Below are 20,538 nucleotides of genomic sequence, written 5' to 3' on the forward strand. Positions count from 1 at the left end.
GATGTGGAGCAATCGGAAATTTCAGCAGTTGCTCGAACTGCCAAAGATCGGAAATCTTCAAAACGGGGATCGCCGGTTGTATCAGGCAGTATCAGGCAGTAGTCAGTAGGTAGGCAGTATGATAAAATACGCACCACGAGTCATATGCTCAAACTTAAAATGCCTGAACCTCTTCTAAAAGGGCCAAGAATTTATTATTTATTTTGAAATAAAATATGGCTTTTAATATATATTCAGTGTTCAAGTTTTTTACAAGTTTTCAAGTTTTTACGGAGCTTTTACGTATAACAGTACTTAATTTCTAATCATATATTTTTTGCACCAATCCTGTCAGAATAAAAATTTAAATACAAATTTTTTGTTCATTGAGGAAGAAACACCCTTCATAGTGATGAAAAAGAAATATGAATCAAATGCTTTATAGGCACGTCTATAAAATGCAATCTAAGAAAAATTCATGGCTTCTGTTTTAGAAATATTCTCGAGAATGAAACTGAAATTCCTATCGCATTTTTTATTGTTTGCCGTGAGTTATATGTATAGAGCCTAAAAAGTGAAGAAAGTGTATCAATTTTTAAAAATTGAAATTTCAGCTTGTAAGCCGTCCTGAAGCTTCACCTGAAACGCGATTTGTTGTGGGAGTCATCGTGTTGTTAAAAATCCGGTAAATAAATCAGATATAATAAAATGGGTTATTGATAAGCCATAATCAGGAAAATAAAATTCCAAGATGTTTATCGTACCGTATTTCCGCTACTAATTGTGCACAATTGCTAATTGAAAAGTTTTTTTCTCAAAATTTGTAATTGCTTATGTATTTATTTGTCTTCAACAGATATATTATCTTTTATAGTTTGGATAATAAATTATATATTTTTGTTATCGACTATTTTGTTTCTTTAGTTTAACGTTTTTTATGTTGCAACCCTGGAACAAATAAAAATTGGTCTTGATCTAAGTTCCCTAACTCTAACTGTTTTAATTTGACAGCTTTTATCCCGGTTACGTCCAATTCATCAATTTTTGAGTTGTTACAATACAACTGAGGAAGTAAAAAAAAGTTTTACTTCACATAAAAATTTTGTTTAATTTTTCCAGATGGCTCATCAAACGAACTTTCCTTGCTAGAAAACGAGGAGTTGTGGTTTGCTACGTAATGTTTCCAGGTCAAACTTTTTTGAACACGGCAGCGAGTACAATCCGATATGTCACATTTATGATTAAATGTTTCCTTATTTTAATAGTAAGTTTTTGATACGCACATCTTGGTATGCTTTTCAAACACATTTTTTCAATTTTATCAGCATACGCACAAACTTTTTTTCAGTATTCTTGTATCATTGTCTACCTGTCCGACAACCCTGCTAACAGAAACACCGTTGCAGTGTACACATTGATGTAGGGCATAAATGAAATGATTTTTTTTTCATTTTTAATAATTTTCAGTTTTGTTCTAATCCATTGTTGGGAGCAATTCTTGTATGGCTTCTACAAAGTCGGCGTTTCGTTGATTAGAACACTTTATGTTGTCAAAATTGAAATTGAATCCAAAGTTGTCTTATAATTTGCATGCCATGTTTTATTTCTATTCTCAATTCCATAATAAATGCGCTTTGTTTTTTTCTTGCCTCCTTCAACGATGTGTTCCTTCCTCCTCCAACACGACACACCAACTGCGCACAGCACGCAAAACGCGCCAACCGTTACTTTGCGCACTTGTTGACGTTCAAATTAATTTATCGTGATTTGTCATTTTTACTGTCTTTTTCTCGTTTTTTACAATGTTTTTATACAAGTTTCAGTTAACCGCATAGTTAAAAATGATTTCTTATAATGTTACGCGAAAATTAATTCAAATAATTTTCGAAAAACATTCTATAGTTTTATCTCTTTGTTAACAATAGCAAAGTTTGATGAGTAAACACGTGTTCAGCGTCATTCACCTTGTTTTCATTTCTTCTCAAAACTTTTATTTCTCCTAGGTTTTCCTTAGTTTTGTTACACTGACAAAAGAGAACCCACGCTAGCGTTTTTTTTTGCGCAACTGCACAACTGCATGTCAGTTGGAAATCTGGTGAGAGACACATTTGCTCCTCTTCTCAGCCCATTGAATTGTTTTGTGAAGAAAGATGGTGAGTGACGTGACAAACACGTAATTGGCGAAAATTGGTCAATATTTTCAAAAAAGACCTTTGACTATAGTCGCTGCGATAACAGTTTTACGAGCGTTGGTCACTAAGAACGGGTCTCTGGTTTTATCGATTTCGGATCATGTTCTCTTTTTTTTTAGATCTTGCTCCTTCCTTTTTTTAAAATTAAAATGTAATTTATTTTTCAGATGGGTAACTTATTTTCAAGGAACAAATCGCCTGCCACAGAGCTTGAGCGAGTTGCTCTTTCAATTGATGATCTGAAAAAGAGGCTTCAGACAATTTCATCCGCAAGTTTTTGAAAGTTCACTTTTTCTTCAAAACGTTGTATATTTTCAGAGTAACACAAACACATTGTACTACTACTACATGAGCATCGTCGTGATTCTGAGCATTGCCATGGCTCACACATGGCTGAGATTCGAAGATCCGCAGAAAACGTATGTGGCGTGTGCTCTGATGTTGGGAGCAATTGGTATTGTTCTTGCTGGTCGCTACGTGATTAACGGATTTTTCTCGTGGAGGACAAACCGTACCACTCAAAAACTTGAAAATGCGATTTCACAGAAGACTACATTGCTGGATCTTGTTAAAGAAACTCTGAAGTTTAAGGTAACATATTTAGACCAAAACATTAAAAGTTTAAATTTAAGTCAACTTTATTCAGGAAGCCAAGGAGATATTGGACCGATATGAGAAGATCGAACAGAATACGACAATTGACAAAAATGATTCAACACTCAAATCGCCATCGCCTATCAAGAAGCTTACTGCTGACTCGTCAATGTTTGCAACTCCGAAGCAAGAGCAAAAAAGAGTTGAAACTCCAACGGCGCAAGGTCCGAACTCTGCCATGAACTCGGTAAGTGAAAATATTTAAATTGACACTCAATTTTGAATGTGAAGTGGGACAATTCATAACTAAATTACCGACCACATATTTTATCTGAGAGATTCTGAAACCTGCGCCAAGTAGAAGCACAGTCATTGATATTTTGGCAAAATTACCTAACTTTATAGACACTTAAACAAAATGTATTCTTTCAGATGAACATGACCCCTTATCACCAGCGGAACAGAAATGCTGTCCCAATTCGTCCATTCCTTCGCCAGACAACTGCCTTTGACAGAGTGCTTGACTATTTTATGTCCGATGGACCTAACTGCAGGTTTGTTGACTCGTAATAAGTTATACCAAGGTAACTAATGATCCTCATTTTTCAGAAACGCTTTGATTTGCTCCATTTGTCATACACATAATGGAATGTCAACTCCGGCCGAGTATCCATATATATCCTTCCGGTGCTTCGAATGCGGACATCTTAATCCGGCCAAGAAAATGGGGTATGTTTCTCTCAAAAGTTCCAGAAATAGTTTTGTAGATATATTTTCAGACCACAAATTCCGTTGACTCGTCCGCCGATGGGTCCAAAGGGCATTCAACACAATGGAAGAGTTGGTCCGTCTGAAAATACTCACAATATGATGGAGAATCAGAAGCCGTCAACTGACCTAACCCCATCTGCCAGTCAAAATGGATCTGAAAAAGGATCAGACTCGGAAAATGAGAAGGTCCCGGAGTCCAAGACAATGGAAACTGAATTCCATTAAAAGCCAATCATACAACTTGTAGACTAAACATGTTCCGGGTTTCTTTTTTGTTATTATTCAAATTTTCCACTCGTCTCCAAAAAACGCGTTTCTTAAATTATTCGTTAACTCATTTTTTCAAAGCAAAATAGTTGTTTTTGCAGCCTCCGTTCTCTGGTATCTGTACTATTGTTGTGAAGATCATTCGAAATTTCTGTTCGACCTTGCCAAATACTTTAACATTTTTGTTTTGATCTAATGAACTTTGCGGGCTCTTATTCAGAAATTCAAATTGAACAATGTTGGAAGAAAGAGTGAACAAGGAAAAACAATGGAACATCTTCACGGATTTTAATCAATGCTAAAAACCAGCAAACAATTTTTCTAAGTTCCATTTCGATCTCGTTCTCGTTTCTGATTATGCATCGCATGGGAACCTGAAAACAAAATAAAATGCTTTATTGCAGTTTACGAGAAATTTTTCAGAAGCAATTAGACATTCAAAACAAAGTGTAAAAATTGAAATTACAAATAGAAATTTAACTTTTTACATTTTTCGTAACTTTTTTGTGCTTCCAAGTAGAATTGAAATTGGGAAGGTTGAAAATCTAATACAGTTGATTAAACTTTTGTACTGTATATAAAAATTCAGATTTCAAAACTTTGGCTAATTTTTAAGCCAACTATTTGAACTGTCTAATTGCGTAGTTAAGTAGCGATGTGTGAAGTTCTCGGTGAGCACGGTATGTTGTTGTTGTTGGTTTTTAGAAAGAAATTTCAAACTACTAAAATATTCTAAAAATTATATTATCATTTAATTTTTTTAAAATCTGGTTATCAAATCAAAACGCAATTTTCGGTTGTATTTTAACGAGTTTAACGAGTAAAACTACAATCTTAAGATTGTTCAAAAGAATGACAAATTTCCTAACAACTTAAGTTAGACAGGATTCTTCCAGCTTTTATAAATATCAGCCTAAATTTGGCTTTATAAACTCAAATTGTATTATTTCATATTTCCAAGTCAAAATTTAACAGGCTTTATAAATTTCCAATTTTCTTCCAATTTTTTAAAAGGAAAATTGCAATAAACACGGGATAAACAAGGAAAAACAATTCAAGTTTTATTTTCATCGGCTGCTATCACAATTCATTACGAAATTGACATAGAGAGTGAGAACATTTGAGAGATTCAGAGATTCAGAAGGTTAAATAGATCCTTTTCAAGGTTGGAAACAATGCTCGGCTCAAATGATGCTCTACTTTCGTCCAAATCGAATGAACTCGAACTTGTTGCGTCGTTTTTCGGCCATCTTGAGCTGCTGGTTGCCCTCCTGAAGTGCTTCCAACTCTGATAGAGCATTCAGCAGCTGAGCACTAATCTGAAAACAATTGAGAAATGATCGAGTTGCTCTCGGTGCGGTAAGCAGTAACAGTACCTTGTTTACGCTTTCGTGGCTCAGTTCCCCATCGTACATGGCTGCCGGGAGTACTTCAGGCGATCCTTTGACTAAAAACAATACATTAAAGATAATATCAATGTGTCTAGTCGGGTTTTCTTGCTGGGCCCCATAAGACGAGTTCCTAAAATGCAATGGGCCAAGAATATTTTCTTCCGTTTCTGTTTCTCGATTTGCTACTTGTTATTCAGAATCTCACTTTTATCTAGTTTTTTTTTTGCTTTATTTTCAGAAAGATTTTTGTCCAGAAGAGTCCCTAATTTCCAGCTAGGCCACACTGCGCTTTGTGTTATTTGCACAACAGGAAGAGGAATTTTTCTTGGTGTAATTATGCATGTTGGATGAGAAATAGTTGGGACTAATGGGATTAATGAGTCGGTGACTCGACGCTAGGACATTCCAATTTTTTGCGCCTAATTTTTGAGACATATTTTGGAAGTGAATTGCATTACTAGATTGTGTATTGAGGATTTATGTACATGTTTGGTTTTGACAGGATTCACCCACTCGGAGACTCCTTGTCAAATTGTAATTCTTAGCACGACGACACCAATTCGTTTTAACAATACATGGAGAGCTATGTCTAGTGTTACATTTTGAAAGCTATTTCTGAAACAAGGAACTAGTGGCTTACCTTTCTGTGTAGCACATGTTGCAATAAGGCAGAACAAAAGGGCGATGATGACTTGAACATTCATGTTTACTGAAAGTTCAGCTTGTGTGGCGCAAATATTATGCCGATCTGAATCTGGCGAGCTTATGTGCCGACCAAGTGGGCGTGGCCTAATGATGGTCCTCCCCTTTTGGGAGGAGAAATTATGGTGGATGAAGTTGAGCTCTCAATGTCACCAAGACAGCAAAAAAATAGAAGGAGTGGAAAAGAAAAAATGAAATCATGTGTCTTTTCGGGAGAAGATTGATGGTAGACAATAGTTGGAAAATTGGGCAATCCGTCCTCTCACCACACAACTCGTCATCGCTTTCCGCCGGCAGTGCTTCTTCTCCTCCATACTGATTGTGAAGGATAGAGGAATCCCGGATGAAGGCGGCGAAAAAGTGATGCTGGTGTGACACGCACAAAAGGCGCAAATTGGAAGGCAAAAGGCGCGACCGTGGGGGTCCAGAAATATTGTGCACAATATAACAATGCAAGACACTTTTGAGATTCCGTACAAAACATTATTGAAAGAATGTCTAAATTGGAGTGCAATCTCCGGAAGCATGACAAATTTACAGAGTCGAAACGGAACTATTTTGAGAAGCCTATCCCTCTCTATATAGTGCAACCACCAATTGCATCTATTCACAGATTTTGAAATCGCTGTTGCTGTTTTATACAAGAAAACAGCAAAGTACACAAGAAAACCTACCCATAAATGTGTAAAATACTATTTCGATGACTTGTCAAATTAATTTGAAACAAAATTCTTATTCTATGTACACTCTTCCAAAATTAACTTATGTCCAGGACGCCCACTGTGTGTATTTCTTTGAATTCATAAGTCATAGAGATGAAGTACTCCCCAAAGCATCTTGATTAAAAACAAGATCGTTTCAATGGCACAATAAGAATCAAAGTTTAACTACTGGTTTTTGAAACTTTAAAGCCATCCAGAATTATCTCAGGCTTCTATTTTGATCTCTGCAATAATTATGTTTTCCAATTCCAGGAAGGCAATTCTAGAAGTATACCAAAATTTTTGAGTTTCAGTATTTTTCAATTTGAAACCAAATAGTAATATTATCAACAAACATACTAATATTATCAACTCCAAACTAGGTGTCATGTAACTCGATTATCTCATTATTTTTCTCCAAAATATTTTCATATGCTGATTCATCAAACATCATCACGTAAATAAAACACACATTTGCAACCATTTAGCATTAACCGTAATCCCCCTATCGTATATAAGGCTTAAAAGGGCCGCCAGGCTGGAAGACTGCATGATCAAAAGATTTTCTAAGGAGCCATCTGAAGATACCACCGGACTTTTGAGCAAGATATGCAAGCGTGGCGTTGTGAATTTTTAGCTTCAAAATATTAGAGCTGGTCTCACGGTGAGCATTAAAAGATTTTCCAAATAATACTGGTAACAGTTTCAAAAAGAATATATGCTCCTATTGTAAATTTACTTCAACTCGAAATTACTTTTTTTGTTCATAATCAATTTTAATGTCTTCACATTAATAAACGTCTGGCTTTTTACCAGTTTGAACACTTTTGAATTTATCAGATTTGGAAAAGCTTTAAAGTTCGAAAAAACTGCTCCAAAACTTTTCCTCGTTCAGGAAACTCGTATAAGTTTCCGTTCTGTTTTAAGACAAGTTCAAAACCAATGAACTTTTTTCAGAAGGGCTTGAAGAAAAAAGGAAGAGGAAGTGGAACCATTTACTCAAGTTTCAGTATGTGGATTGGTCAAATATCAAATGTTGGCTCAAGTGGGGTGACTTAAGTGTTTATTGGAACGATTTTATCAGTCGTACATTCCATTACACTGAAATCAATAGTATAAAATGGAAAAGTGAGCATTTGGGTGAATATTGTCTACAATCAAAAAAATTATACAGTGAAACAATCCCCTTCCAGAAAAAAACCAAAAATATTCCTTGTTTCTCTTCCCAGCTAGTTCAGAGCAATCATCGTAATGAAGTGAATTTGATTCTAATCTTCAAAAATTTTAGCACTCTGAAATGAGTAATCCGGTTTAATTGGCCTGATCCACACTCTCGGCATTGATAATTCCGACATTTAATCAAGAATGTCTTTGTCGCATGATACTTTTATTTTTGATGTAATTGTAATTGATAAACACATTTTGTTACTATGTCAATCTAATTCCCGTTTTTTAAAAATTTCCGTCAAAAATACTTTTGTTGTTAAAGACTTTCAGTGTTATCCATAATTTATGATTGCTCTGAAATCTTCCATACGTGCAAGCAAAACGAATTAGCGTTTTTCGTAGTGATTTTGAAAAGTTGTAACGTTTAACCGCTGAGTAGCACATGTCGAGTTGAGTTAACTTTTTTTGTAGAACTAACGTCATTTTGAAACATTGAAAATGAAATCAACTGTTTTTGAAGGATACTTTTGTATTTTGAATGTTTGAGTTACATAGTTTTTTTCAATACTATTTCCCATACCCATCACACATTTCACACTTCAGCGTAGAATCGTACTGCCCTTTTGTACAGAAGAAAAAGTACGAGGGTGGTTTTCGATTTTGTTGAAAAACGTCATTGAAACGAGCCATTGGGGAGTGATGCTTTAGAAAAAAAGTATCATTACGAATGTAGTTCCGACTCGTTATGGCTTTTTACACGTTTCGATGTGCAATTCAAATGCGGATTCAAATGGAAAACATCAGAGATTTTAAGGGAGTTTCAACTAAAAAACAAGCGCGATGGGTGGCTTCGATGCGTTTGACATCACGATCAAACTTTTGGGGTGTAGTGTATGGGTTGGGTGGGTTACAATTTGAAGCTCGAAAAAAACAGATAATTTGAAGACAATATTTTCAGATTCTTATAGATGCACTACAAACAGATAGGGAGAGTCCCTTTCTTGTCGAATTGTTCCTAAATGTTGACGATATTAAGGTTTGTTAAATAATTCCAGATACCTGTATGTTAAATTTGCAGCACCATATTATAAGTTTGTGTATTTTATGATTTTTTCTGTTTTGTGAACTCCATTTTTTTTTAAATAAATGACATTTCGCAAAGTGATCGGATCAAATAATGTGAATAAATAAATGATGAGAGCAACCTAAATGTGTTGTTTTCATCCTTGCGTGTCAGACGTTTGACTTTTCTCCACGACATTTTCGAATTGTTCTGTAAAAGAGAACGACATTAATGAAAAATTTGACTTACAGGGAGAATTCATGAGACTATGATCAGTTTGTATATTTTCAATCTCAATATTATGTTTTATAAATTAGAAACACAACATCAAGATGGCATATCCAGAGAAAAAATCATCCGAAAATAGTTTTAAGTTTTAATTTCAGAGCTTGGGGAGAAGTGAGTTTTTATCAAAAAGGCTGATTCCGCTCTGAATGGAAATTTCAGAATAAAAACAATGTTTGGAAAAACCTTCGAAGCTGTTGAACGTCCTCCTTAGCAAGTTTCAAAGCTGAAATACCTTCATCAAGTCCGGCCAGGTACTTAAGTTATTTTAGGTACAGGTAGCCGGAACGTTGTCAGGTGAACAGCATTTAATTTTACTCGAATTTGAACTTGGAGTAGCATAAACAAATTACCTAACTGTAGCATTTTGACAGTACTGGAAAACGTTTAAAAAACCTTTGAAAGTTATATTTTTATATTTGATAATTTTAGGACTAAGACTGGCACTACACCGATTTTTTTCAAACTAAAACGCTTTTAAAACATTTTCATTCATTTGTCGAGAATCTGCATAATTTCACCTCATAATTCACATAAGTGGAGGCGAAAAATTTTAAAATAAATAGATGGTAATGTGGTGCTCAATAATTACAAATACAAAGTTTCAGAGACCGGCGAGTGAATGACGATAAATCACAAAACAAATTGAAAAAGATTTTAGTTAGGAATTTGGCGGTTTGAAGGCTTGAATTCCCGGTTGATGACGTACTCCTTGCTCTGCTGCACTTCTCCGGACATAACATCGTCATAGAAAATCACCAAGTGCTGTTTACCCACGAAGCGCTGCGCTTCGGCAAGAGTTTGTTGCAATTGGAATTGCAGGAGGGTTTGATCCTCAAGTCTCTGAAAAATTGGAATTCAATTGATGTGTCAGGTTGTAGCAAAACAATTACCAAAACCCAAAGAGATCCCACATCATCGGCATTGCAGGCGGAACGAGATCGGATGAGGCAGGCGACGTGGTAGACTAAATTTTTTTTTAATTTATGAAAAAGTTTTCCAAAATAAATTTAAAAAACTGACAAGTAGAATCGCCAGCGGATGCGCCGAAAATAGGAGACGCTTGTGATCCTTCTTTGCGCTTTTTCTCGGAATAACCGTTTGTAGGCCACAGCTCCAACTCGACGTTGTTCTGAAAAAAAAAATTCAGTGGTAATAGAATAATACCAAAACTAGCTCACATTTATTCTTTCCGTTCCAGTTCCAGTTCCAGAGGAAATCGATCGAAATGGCTCAACAGTTTCCGGCCGTGTAACTTGTGTAGTCGCAACTGAGATCGCAATTGGTGTAGCTGGTGCCGGTGCTTGTTGAACAACTGATTGAGGAGCTACTGTAGGGGCTCGCGGGGCGACCGGTGTCTGAGCGGAAGGGACTCGCATCAGAAGGTTCTGTTGAACCACTTGTTGCTGTTGTTGAGCCAACTGAGCCTGCTGCTGGAGCCATGCACTGGAAACATTTGGCACTAGGCCTTGTTGAGCCAGCTGTTGCTGTTGCTGCATTTGAATTTGCTGCTGCTGTTGTTGATGCTGCTGATGCTGTTGCATTTGTAATTGCTGCTGAAGTTGGTGCTGCATCAGTTGTTGTTGTTGAAGTTGAAGCTGCATGAAAAGTTGTTGTTGCTGGGCTTGAGAAGTTTGCTGGGATTGTCCTGCTTGTTGCGGTAGCTGCATTCCAGGCATTCCGAGGCCTTGTAACTGTTGCATTCCCATCCCAGTGGGCATGCCTTGTATTCCAGCCGGCATTCCTTGTTGAACGGCTTGCTGTGACACCGCTGGTTTCGGAGTTCCTTGTTGCATACGAGCGGCAAACTGTTGCATTTGCAACTGTTGCATTTGCATCTGCTGCATTTGTTGGACTTGTTGAGCATGCTGCATTTGAACTTGAGACATTTGTTGAAGCTGTTGCATTTGCTGCATTGAAAGAGGTTGACCCGACTGAATCATTCTTTGAATTTCCACGATCGCCTGAGTTTGTGCTTGATTTTGAGCGTGGGCTTGCGATTGAGCCTGTGCTTGCGCAGCCTGAGTTTGCGCCGCCTGAGCCTGACGAACTCGCATCTCTTGTTCAGCTTTTCTCCGGGCTTCTGCTTCAGCTTGGACTTTCGCCTTGGCTGCTTCGGTTTCCGCCTTCAATCTTGCCGCTTCCTTAGCAGCGGCTTGAGCTCTGGCCTGCTCTTGTTTCATCATCGCTTGCTGACGAGCAACTGCTTCCGCTTGAGCTCTCATATTTGTCATTTGAGCCTGAGCTTGAGCCGCTTGTGCGGCCTGAGCTGCAGCTGAACGAAGATCGGCTTGGGCCTGTGCGAATTGTACTTGGAAAAGTTCTTGATTAGTGGGTGGAAATTGACCACGAGATTGCATGAGATGATAAACGGCGTTGACTTCTTCCATCTTCCGTCTTTCGTCCATCATTTGAGCTTGAGCCCTGCAAAAAAATTCTAATTAATATGTACAATTATTTAGACTCACGGATTCACAGCCATTTGTGGATTTCCTTGATTCAACATTTGCGCCGGCATTGGAACATTAACTTGTCCTGGATGTCCGACTGGAACTTGTCTCTGCACTAATTGTTGTGGTGGAGCAGCTCGGGCTTGTTGAGCAACTTGGGCTTGGTATGCAGCTTCCGCAGCATAAGCAGCTTGCGCCGCTTGGGCCGTCTGAGCTACAGCTGCTTGCATGGCCTGTAGCTGAGCAGCAGTATACATTCCCTGCTGTTGTGGTGCTTGTTGTTGGTTGGCTCCATTTACAAATTGTCCGAGTTGAGCCAAATGTGACTGTGGAGTCTGGGCTTGTGGGGCAGAGCCGGTACCGGGTTGTGGTGTTGTTCGAATTGGTGTGCTCTGTGGAGCTTGTGCCATATCCGAGTATAATTGTTGCTGATTTTGATGGAATCCTGCAGCAACATTCGGGACAGCAGTGATTTTGGTTGGAGCACTCTGAAAATATTCAAGCTATATTTTTTGTGTTCACGTGCATGCAATAAATCAAGTCACTATAATTGTATAAATGGGTTATAACATTTAAGGGGCACACGACATTATGGATTAGTAAATTTAAGAAGCGTACGGACCATGTGACCTTGCAGCTGATGAAGGGGCAAAGGTGGTTGGACAATAGACATTTGCTGTAAGAGATTAGTTAGTATTAGATCAATGGAAACGAGATAGTTCTTGAAGTAAAGGAGAGGAATGAATTAATTCTCTTACCACGTTGGACATTTTGGCCTTCTTTGGCTTGGGTGTTGCACGAGCAGCTGCCGCAGCTGAATGTTTTCCGGGGCCACGTACTGGCTGTTGTGGAGTGGCAAACTGCTGCGTTGGCTTCTGAGGAACTGCAATTCGAATCGACGCCATCTTCTGCGACTTGATGCGGGCACGATCTGAAATTTGTTTATTTTTGCATTAAACTTTGATGGGGTTTCAACTCACATTTTGCTCGTTCCATTTCAATCTTTTTGTCGACATACTTCCGACGAATCTTCGGCGGAATGTTGGGCACGAATATGTTCTTTTTCTTTCGTGTTTCACGTTTTTTGTGCGGGGCTCTTCTTATAACAGATCCATCTACGTTGTCATACACCATATCTGAAACCAAAATACAGGTACAATTATCGCCTAATTTTCAAAGCATACCTTCATCAGAATCTGAATCTTCAGACGACTCTAAACCTTGTCTCTGTTTAAGAATTTTCTTTGCCAATTCCAACTGATCCACCGTGAACTCTGGCTCCTCTTCAACATCATCATCTTCATCAGTTTCCCCAATGGCATCCGAAGTTCCAGCACAAACGCCTTCACCTCCAACAACTTCAACTTGAGTCTGACTAACTGCACCAGATGTATGACGAGCAATCAAATCCTGAAGTTCTTGAGAGGCAAGCACTTGCTGAACTTTATTGTGGCGTTCGTTGATTGAGAGATTACCCATTGCCAACATCGTACTAGGATGATAGCGGTTGGCGTAACGGAGCATTTCCCGATTTAAGTCGTTCTCCCGTAATTTCAAAACATTACTCTGCTCCTCATCGACATTTGTACCATTTTTCGAGTTATCGAGATCAATCGTCTTGTCAATATACTGAGTGGTTGAGCATTCACCATCATATCTAATTGTTGAATCTTGACCAATGCTGGTTCCTTCTTCAAGAATCGTCGTTTCCACTGTATGCGTAATATTTCCAGCAAGAATGGTCTCATTCTGCCCATGATCGTTGATTCGTACAGTTTCTACTGGAGCACGACTAATTGGAGATCGAGACCGAGATTTATCAATGTTGCATCGGTTCGGTGGTCTATTGATGAGAGCTCCGTCAGATCCCAATCGTTCACGTATTACGACTGAAGGTGATGAAGGTCTGTCATAGGAGCTGCATGGCCTAGACGGGCGGCGTGTGGCGGGGGCACTAGATTTAGATGAGACAGTGGAAGCCGGTGTAAGAATTGGCATGTCCTTGTAGTTTTCCGATTCCTTTAATGCTTCCGAGGTAGAACTCTGGATACTTTCAATGACTGGAATTTGCTGTGATTCGCCCAAATGGGAATTGTCGGCTAGTGTGTTCGGTCGCGTAAGAGAGTCAGAATTTGTCGTCGTGGTTTGATTCTCAATAAGTCCCGTTTGTTGAGCATTAGAAGATTGAGCATTCTAAATAAAAGGGATGAACAGATGATATTAAAACTAAAACACTTACCTGATCCGAACTAACGGGGATACCAGACACATTACTCATTTGTTCTCCCTTTTGCCGTAAAGCTTTTTCAGCGTCTTCTTGAGCGATTCGTTTCCTCGCAAGTTCTTCGACCCGAGCTTGTTCTGCCTGACGAGCCGCCAACTCCTTCTGTGTCTGTGCTTTTTGTTGAGCACGCTGCTGTTGAATGGCTTGTTGTTGTGCCTTGTGCAAGGTCAACGCAAACTGTGGATTATTCAAAAGCGGCCGGAGAATGCTCGGATTTTGCAGGTTGTGAAGCAGCTGCACTTGCTCCGCGTGCTCTTCTGGCGTTACTGTTACAGGCTGTGACAAGTTGGCACACGTAGCAGCGATTTGTTGTTTTTGAAGGGCGATGAGTATTTTCTGAAAACAAAAAAATTGAATTAGAGTTGTTATGGCATGGCAAGAATGGGGGAAAAATTTGGGAAAATTTTGTACGCGTTAGAAGGGAAGGAGAAAGCAATCAATGTGCCGCGATAAAATTAATGCACAGAAATACAAAATTTTGTGGCAACGTACAAAATGGGGATAGAGACAGGGACCGACCGCCGCGGCGGCGACGACAATAATTGATGTGAAACTAGGTGCGGCAAGAAGAGGAGAAAGGAACAGAGGTTTTCAGAGAGAAAGCGGGTCGCCGCGATGAACATAGGACTACACACACGCAAGCTCATGAGTAGAGCATTGCTTATAGCTTTCACACAACGCATAGCCTTCTAGACAATAGGGAAATGAGATATAGCTTCGAAAATGAGAAGCCACAACTACTGGTGGTCACCGGATAAAGCTTATCGGCTCACACGCTGTTTCAACAAAACACATACACATAGGACTGATTTCGAAAACAGGTGCTAATTAATATTAGCTCATTTGCATCTGATTTACAATTTGTAAGGGGAGGGGAAGGGACTAGGCGTGTATTGTACGTTTTTCACTTTTCAGCTTCAACTTCATGTTTTCAGCTGCTTCGCTTCAAAATGACTTTCAAAAGATGTAAAAATAACGCGAGCAGAGAGCAGGTGGTGAGCATGGATTCAGAAACTGACCATGTGCAGTGGTTCCATGTCAACGACGTGCTTGTACTTCACCATGTGCGCTCTCTCAATGTACATTCGTTCGATATTTGTTGGCAGTTTCCTGGGAACTGGACGGTGCTTGGCAGCAAAACTCTCACGAAAGTTTTTTACCATGCTTTCCTGAAACAAAACGTATGGTGATTTTGAAACGTAAAATCAGAAGTAGACCACTTGAAATGTGGCTTAAAGATTTTGTCAAGGAAAGTAGCATAATACATTTGTACTCTAGAGTCATCAGATATGAAGCATACTTAAAAGTGATTTATCTCTATTTGGATTATTATCTCAAAATGTTTTACAGTAATATTAATGAAAATATGGAAGAAAAAAATTGAAAAAAATTGATTGAAAACCACAAAAAAAGGACTCTTTCTTCAGACCGCTTAGTAGTAATCTAATCTTAATCAGAGAATGAATAAAAATTACAGTTTTGTGTACTTTCCTTGAGTGAGTCTAAACCTCTTCCTAAGCTTGAGTTTAGACCTAACTAATCTCAAGCCTAATCCTAAGATCAATCCGTATTTTCCCTATTTGACTTCCAGTTTTTCTCTACTTTCACGGCATACATGTCGGTTCTTTTTGGTTTATTAAAAACTTTTAAACTGTTTTAAACATAAAAATCAAAGTCGTCAAAGTGGGGCCAGGGTATTCTACTCACCAATCTAACATCATCCGGATTCTTGTTCGTCCTTTTACCCGTTTCTTTGATCGTTGAAAACTCTTGATCAGTGTTTCGAACGCAAAAACCCAACGCCAACACTTCGTCAGTAACAGCTGGCTGTTGAGCAACCAATTTGAGAAACTCGGTCGACACGTATTCTCCAATCGTTCGCTTGATCATTTTTGCATCGGCAGTTGCGACAAATTCTCCAAATTTCGTATCAAAGTCTTCAATTTCCTCGTCTAAAACGAAATATTAGTCTAAATTGTATTTTTTGCTAAATGGTTTAATTTACCTGAAACAGTTTTCTCATGCTTTAAAGATATTTTGACAGTTTTTGATTGAGCGTCAAGAGTTTCATCTTCGAAATCCGATTTGTCAGATTCACTTGAACTAGCTTCAGATTCTTTGTCCACTTCAACAGTCGGATTGTCAGCGTCCTTTTTTTGTTGCTCACTTTCCATTTCATCTTTCTCAATTCTGGGTTCTTGCGCTTCTCTTGACTCAGACTCCTTTACCGTTTTAGAACTTGGCTTTCTGTTCTGCTCTAGGGAATCTTCAATAATCTGTTGCTCTTTCCCAACACGCTCTATTATCAACTCTCGTTGTGCAGCTTGTGCAGACGAACATGGCTCATCTGGGTCGAAAAATATTTCCTCAATAGGTGTTTCTTTCATCGCAACTCCTTCTTCAAACGGTGCAGTGCTAGTTGTAGGATTCTCAGTAGCAATTGGTGCTGTCGGAGACGCTACTTTCACAACTTCTTCTTCAGGTGTCTCTTCCTCTTCAATTTCTTCTTCTTCTGTAGTGTCAACATAAACATTCAACTTTTTTGACGCTGCTTCAACGGCTTCCAGAACAACTTGTCTTCGACGATGTATCTTATATTCTTCGTGAGCCACTTGTTCCTCGGCCAGTCGGCTAATTTCTTCCATTGGGATTTCTCTTGCGTTACGGCGACCAGTAAAGTCAAGGTTAGATTTACTTGGCATTCTGTTTGCTGAGTCTGAAATTGTTACAATTCGTTTTTTTAATGAAAAGACTTTGATTCATACCATAAAATACTTTGTGTTTTATTATAGGTTTACCAGTGGCTACGAGTTCGTTTCCATCGATCGAAAAAACATCAAAATCACTGAGATCAGAATCATCCGCAAGTTTTCTTCTTCTCGTGTCAAGCTTCCTTTTGTGCATTTTACGATCTCTGGACGTAGATGGTTCAGAAGGTGAAGACGATCCTTGTGTCTCTCTTTCTGTACCCGACGTCTTGATTATAGTAGAAGGGCCTGCTTCTGATGTCTCCGATTGTTCCATCTCTGCAGAAGGTGATGTTTCTTCGGAGTCTGACAATGTAACAGTTTCATCAGATGAAATTTCGTAGTCTTCTGGGGGTATGACCAACTTTTTCTTGCCTTCCTTTAGAACTGAAAAAGAACAGAATTTAATTTAAACTTTCAATTTAATTCTTACCTGGTTGTGGGTATACCACATAAACCGCTTCCGGACAAACATTCATTGATAAGCGATTAGTTCCCGGCGCCCTTTGAACTTTTGGTCTACTAATGCCAGTGTCTCCGGGTCTGAACAAGTATCCTCCGTACATTTCATCATCGTGTTCCATAATATTATTGAGAAACGTATCTGTTCCTTTGTCAGCGGTTATATGTTCTGGAGTCATCTCATCGTCAGATACTTCCTCAGAGACTTTGTCTGGCTTTTCCTCGATTTTCGAACTAGAATCTGGAGACGTTTCACCGGGTTTACTTGTGATCGCAGATTGCTTGACGTCTTTTTTCACGACGGTTATAACTTGACAGTCATCATCTACGGAAGTCGGATTTGGTAGTGGCTGGCGGTGACTGAGAAACTTGCTGATCTCTTTTTCATGTTCAGAATCGATTGAACTCTCGCGATCCTCCGCTTCATCAGATTCGTGCTCCGAGTTTGAGTCATCGCTGATTACATGAATTTCTCCATCTTTCTCGAACTTTCGATCCACTTGATGGTTCATATCAATCATGAAGTCAAAGTTGTACAGCTTATCCTTTTCCGGATGTCCATCTCTTCGAGGATCACGATTGAACTCTTAAACACATTATTTAATCAACTTTGTTAAAATTGATTTTGAAATAAAACTAACCTTTTTGGAAAACAAATGCATATGGATCTGCAGCGTTGTCATCTCGTTCTTCATCAGAAGATGTCAGAGAATCTTCACTAGGTGTTGGAATGTCACCTTCGATGAGCTCCGGAGCAAACTTTTTTTTCGGCCGTCCACAAGGCTTCTTTTTGCTTTCTTTGATTAGTTTCGTGGCAACCACTTCACCACTAGCATCCTCATCGAAACTTTCATTCGAAACATCTGATCCATCCGTTTTTGGCACGTTCTTTCTTTTCATCTTTCTCTTCTTCTTTTGCAATTCGTTATCTCGAGAATCGTTATCACTTTCACTGGAGTCACGACTTCTATTCGTTGTCTTTTTACTTGTGGAACACGACGGCTTGGACACGTCTTCATTATCAGAAATCTCAAAGTCAGAGTCCAACATGCTCTCTTCTTCATCATCAAGATCAGTTTGTTCCTCATCACTCGACTTAATCTCAATTGGGAAATCCATTTCACCTTCTTCCAATACCTCCTTTTCTGCAGCTACCGAGGTTCCCTCTTTGTCATTTTCTAGATAATTTGTATCATCCTCTTTCGGAGCACCTTTCTTTGATTCCATGACTTTTCTTACAGAGCCATCTTCATCACTCTCGTGAAACCAGCGAATTTTTTTTCTACCAGCAGATTTCAGTGGACGAGGAGCTTTGAGTTTTGAGTTTGGATCGATTCCGTAGCGTTTATTCCAATCACTTCCTCCCTCAATGTAACCTTTTCTTCCAAAGTAGACGTCTTTTTCGTGCTCTCGATTTTCAGCCATCATGCGACCAACAATGGAGCGGCTCTCAACGACCTGATAAATCAGTTGATCAAAACGAGGATCTTGTTGTAGTTCTCTTTTGGATCCCAGGTTCTGACGACACGTCGGACATGTGTTTCCAGATCGCATAAACGCCACAAGAATACACTGGTCACAGAATCGATGACCGCATTTCTGGAATTAAATTATTAATTTTTCATCAACTATAGTTATTAAAAAACACCTTTGTCATAATAGATCCTTGTATAAGTTCTTGGCAAACATCACAGGAAAAACTTCCAATTACTTTTTGCAAATCAGCTTCACATACACTCTTCCCAGGCAGAACATTGTATTTATTGCGGACCTGAAAACCAGTTTTCAAAATTAAAAAAGAAAATGTGTTTCACTAACCGCATCGTATGCATTGAGTGTAAGTTCGCGGCCTTCCATTCTCGCTGGGTTCATGAGCACTTCCTCGAGATCGTAATACTGCTCACTCGTGGTTGGGAGTTTAATCTCCGGTTTACCCTTGTACGAAGGTATTCCTTCCTTCGCTCGTTGGTACAGGCTTTTCGTCTCACTTTCATTACCCGATTCAAGGAGATTCACACGATGACCTTTGTCTCTAGTGGGTGGGCGGACGGGAATAACTCTGGTAATCACTTTTTTCTTTTCACTCGACGGTCTGGACTCTTCGCTTTTTTCTGAAGCTGATGAAACCTCGGAATCACTTGAAGAATCCGATGTGTTTTCTTCGGCGTTCTGAGAAATGGAAAATTAGAGAACAATTTTATTTTTTCCAAATACTTTTTTTGAGTTCAGTTCAAAAAAATCCAGTTTTCAAAATCAGAAAAAAAATCTTTGTAGTTAATCTATTCATTTTATTATTTGCTTATTTTTATCGTTTAAAGGAAATTAGTATTTGAAACAAAAAACATTCTAAAATCCAACCTCAGCCTTATCTCTTGCACTTTTACTTGTGCTCGGTCCAGGAGAATCATCCATTTTTGAGTTCGTGTTGTGCGAATGACTCACACCTGCAACAAGAGTTTACGTTAAGTGGATACCAAAAAATAAAAGAATATTGTAAGAAAAGAGAGTAGGCGACATTTGTATTTGCATAATTTTGTCGAAGATCGCATTAACAAAACATACGGATAGGAAAATATTTGATGTTCAAGAGGCGGAAGGAGAAAGTGCAATGAAATCTTGGGCAAGGTCAACCTTTTCCCAAATGTTTTGTACTAAACAAAAACTTAAAAAAAAACTAAAGAAAACAACATTTTAGGACTTCGAAGCAAAAATAAACATTTTTCGAGGCAAATATCGAGAAATAAAAATTATATATGAACATAACCTTCCTCTTTTTCTATTTTTTTAAAGATTGCGACTTAAAACGTGAGATAATTACTTCAGAACTACATAAATGACCAAAAAAAATTTGCAGAGAGTAACCATTAATGTCCAAGCTAGGCAACTGGACATTACTGGCTGGGAGAGCGGAGGCTGTGTGAAGAGTGAGCGAATGTGAGAGAGTGGAGGGAAGAGGCACTGTGTCTGTGTGCGGTTTGAGCGCCGAGGAGGGGGGAGAGCGGGAAAATGGAGAGGGCAGCGGGTTGTGTGTGTGTGTGTGTGTGTGTGTGTGTGTGTGTGTGTGTGTGTGTGTGTGTGTGTGTGTGTGTGTGTGTGTGTGTGTGTGTGTGTGTGTGTGTGTGTGTGTGTGTGTGTGTGTGTGTGTGTGTGTGTGTGTGTGTGTGTGTGTGTGTGTGGCCCATCTTTCTTTACAGAGTCGATTTCGTTTTCTAGGCCACCCCACCAAACGCGCTGTGCCAAAATGAAATGGTGAACGCGATGTTGGACACCAGTTGGCTTCGCATCTTTTGATTAGCGGAGATTGAAGTGCCTGGTGATAAGTGACACGAATGATAAGATACGAGTGTAGACCAATACAAAAATGTGCTGGCAACTTTCCAAGTTTTTCGTTTTTGGAATATAAATTATTTACTCTTTGGTTCTAAAATTTAATTGAAAAATCGTAAAAGGTGGAGTTGGAAAATTGTTAGAAAACACTCCTAC

The 20,538-nt window shown here is 38.8% G+C and overlaps 4 protein-coding genes and 2 non-coding genes across 9 annotated transcripts; 3 read left to right on the forward strand and 3 right to left on the reverse strand.

Moving 5' to 3' along the window:
* Positions 1-487: 487 nt before the first annotated feature.
* C05E11.2 (uncharacterized protein) lies at positions 488-1,619 on the forward strand (the record flags this gene model as incomplete). The annotated part of the gene is made up of 5 exons (NM_076386.3): positions 488-526; positions 594-664; positions 1,099-1,243; positions 1,328-1,398; positions 1,447-1,619. 5 exons carry the CDS (start codon positions 488-490, stop codon positions 1,562-1,564), a joined length of 444 nt encoding a protein of 147 aa, NP_508787.1. The 3' UTR covers positions 1,565-1,619.
* Positions 1,620-2,332: 713 nt separating this feature from the next.
* Positions 2,333-4,017, forward strand: lnp-1 (the record flags this gene model as incomplete). 2 transcript variants are annotated; one of them, NM_001361798.3, is made up of 6 exons in its annotated part: positions 2,333-2,440; positions 2,490-2,762; positions 2,818-3,012; positions 3,198-3,319; positions 3,375-3,494; positions 3,533-4,017. In NM_001361798.3, 6 exons carry the CDS (start codon positions 2,339-2,341, stop codon positions 3,759-3,761), a joined length of 1,041 nt encoding a protein of 346 aa, NP_001348785.1. In that variant the 3' UTR covers positions 3,762-4,017. The 2 variants fall into 2 exon arrangements, with proteins under 2 accessions (NP_001348785.1, NP_508788.1); NM_076387.7 differs by having other exon boundaries at positions 2,339-2,440; positions 3,545-4,017.
* Positions 4,018-4,851: 834 nt separating this feature from the next.
* flp-12 (FMRF-Like Peptide) lies at positions 4,852-5,975 on the reverse strand. Of its 2 annotated transcripts, NM_076388.7 has the most exons (3): positions 5,835-5,975; positions 5,180-5,250; positions 4,852-5,122 (listed from the first exon to the last, which is right to left on the reverse strand). In NM_076388.7, exons 1-3 carry the CDS (start codon positions 5,896-5,898, stop codon positions 5,000-5,002), a joined length of 258 nt encoding a protein of 85 aa, NP_508789.1. In that variant the 5' UTR covers positions 5,899-5,975; the 3' UTR covers positions 4,852-4,999. The 2 variants fall into 2 exon arrangements, 1 of the variants encoding a protein (NP_508789.1); NR_136351.1 differs by having other exon boundaries at positions 5,000-5,122; positions 5,180-5,898.
* A 3,606-nt stretch (positions 5,976-9,581) lies between these two features.
* Positions 9,582-19,499, reverse strand: spat-3 (E3 ubiquitin-protein ligase RING2 homolog spat-3; the record flags this gene model as incomplete). Of its 2 annotated transcripts, NM_001029733.6 has the most annotated exons (19): positions 9,582-9,955; positions 10,006-10,079; positions 10,136-10,244; positions 10,294-11,536; positions 11,581-12,050; positions 12,185-12,238; positions 12,321-12,493; positions 12,543-12,698; positions 12,747-13,755; positions 13,802-14,182; positions 14,866-15,015; positions 15,554-15,798; positions 15,852-16,562; positions 16,612-16,980; positions 17,027-17,641; positions 17,697-18,654; positions 18,704-18,826; positions 18,874-19,224; positions 19,414-19,499. In NM_001029733.6, 19 exons carry the CDS (start codon positions 19,465-19,467, stop codon positions 9,770-9,772), a joined length of 7,431 nt encoding a protein of 2,476 aa, NP_001024904.2. The 2 variants fall into 2 exon arrangements, with proteins under 2 accessions (NP_001024904.2, NP_001024905.1); NM_001029734.5 differs by lacking the exons at positions 13,802-14,182; positions 14,866-15,015; positions 15,554-15,798; ... (5 more) ...; positions 18,874-19,224; positions 19,414-19,499 and having other exon boundaries at positions 9,770-9,955; positions 12,747-13,560.
* Positions 19,500-20,077: 578 nt separating this feature from the next.
* Positions 20,078-20,232, reverse strand: T13H2.7. The gene has a single exon (NR_070917.1). It is a non-coding gene; the product is annotated as an Unclassified non-coding RNA T13H2.7 (non-coding RNA).
* Positions 20,083-20,232, forward strand: T13H2.9. The gene has a single exon (NR_070918.1). It is a non-coding gene; the product is annotated as an Unclassified non-coding RNA T13H2.9 (non-coding RNA).
* Positions 20,233-20,538: the final 306 nt, after the last annotated feature.

This window comes from Caenorhabditis elegans, chromosome X (genome assembly GCF_000002985.6).
Source record: "Caenorhabditis elegans chromosome X".
NCBI classification, from domain to species: Eukaryota; Metazoa; Nematoda; class Chromadorea; order Rhabditida; family Rhabditidae; genus Caenorhabditis; species Caenorhabditis elegans.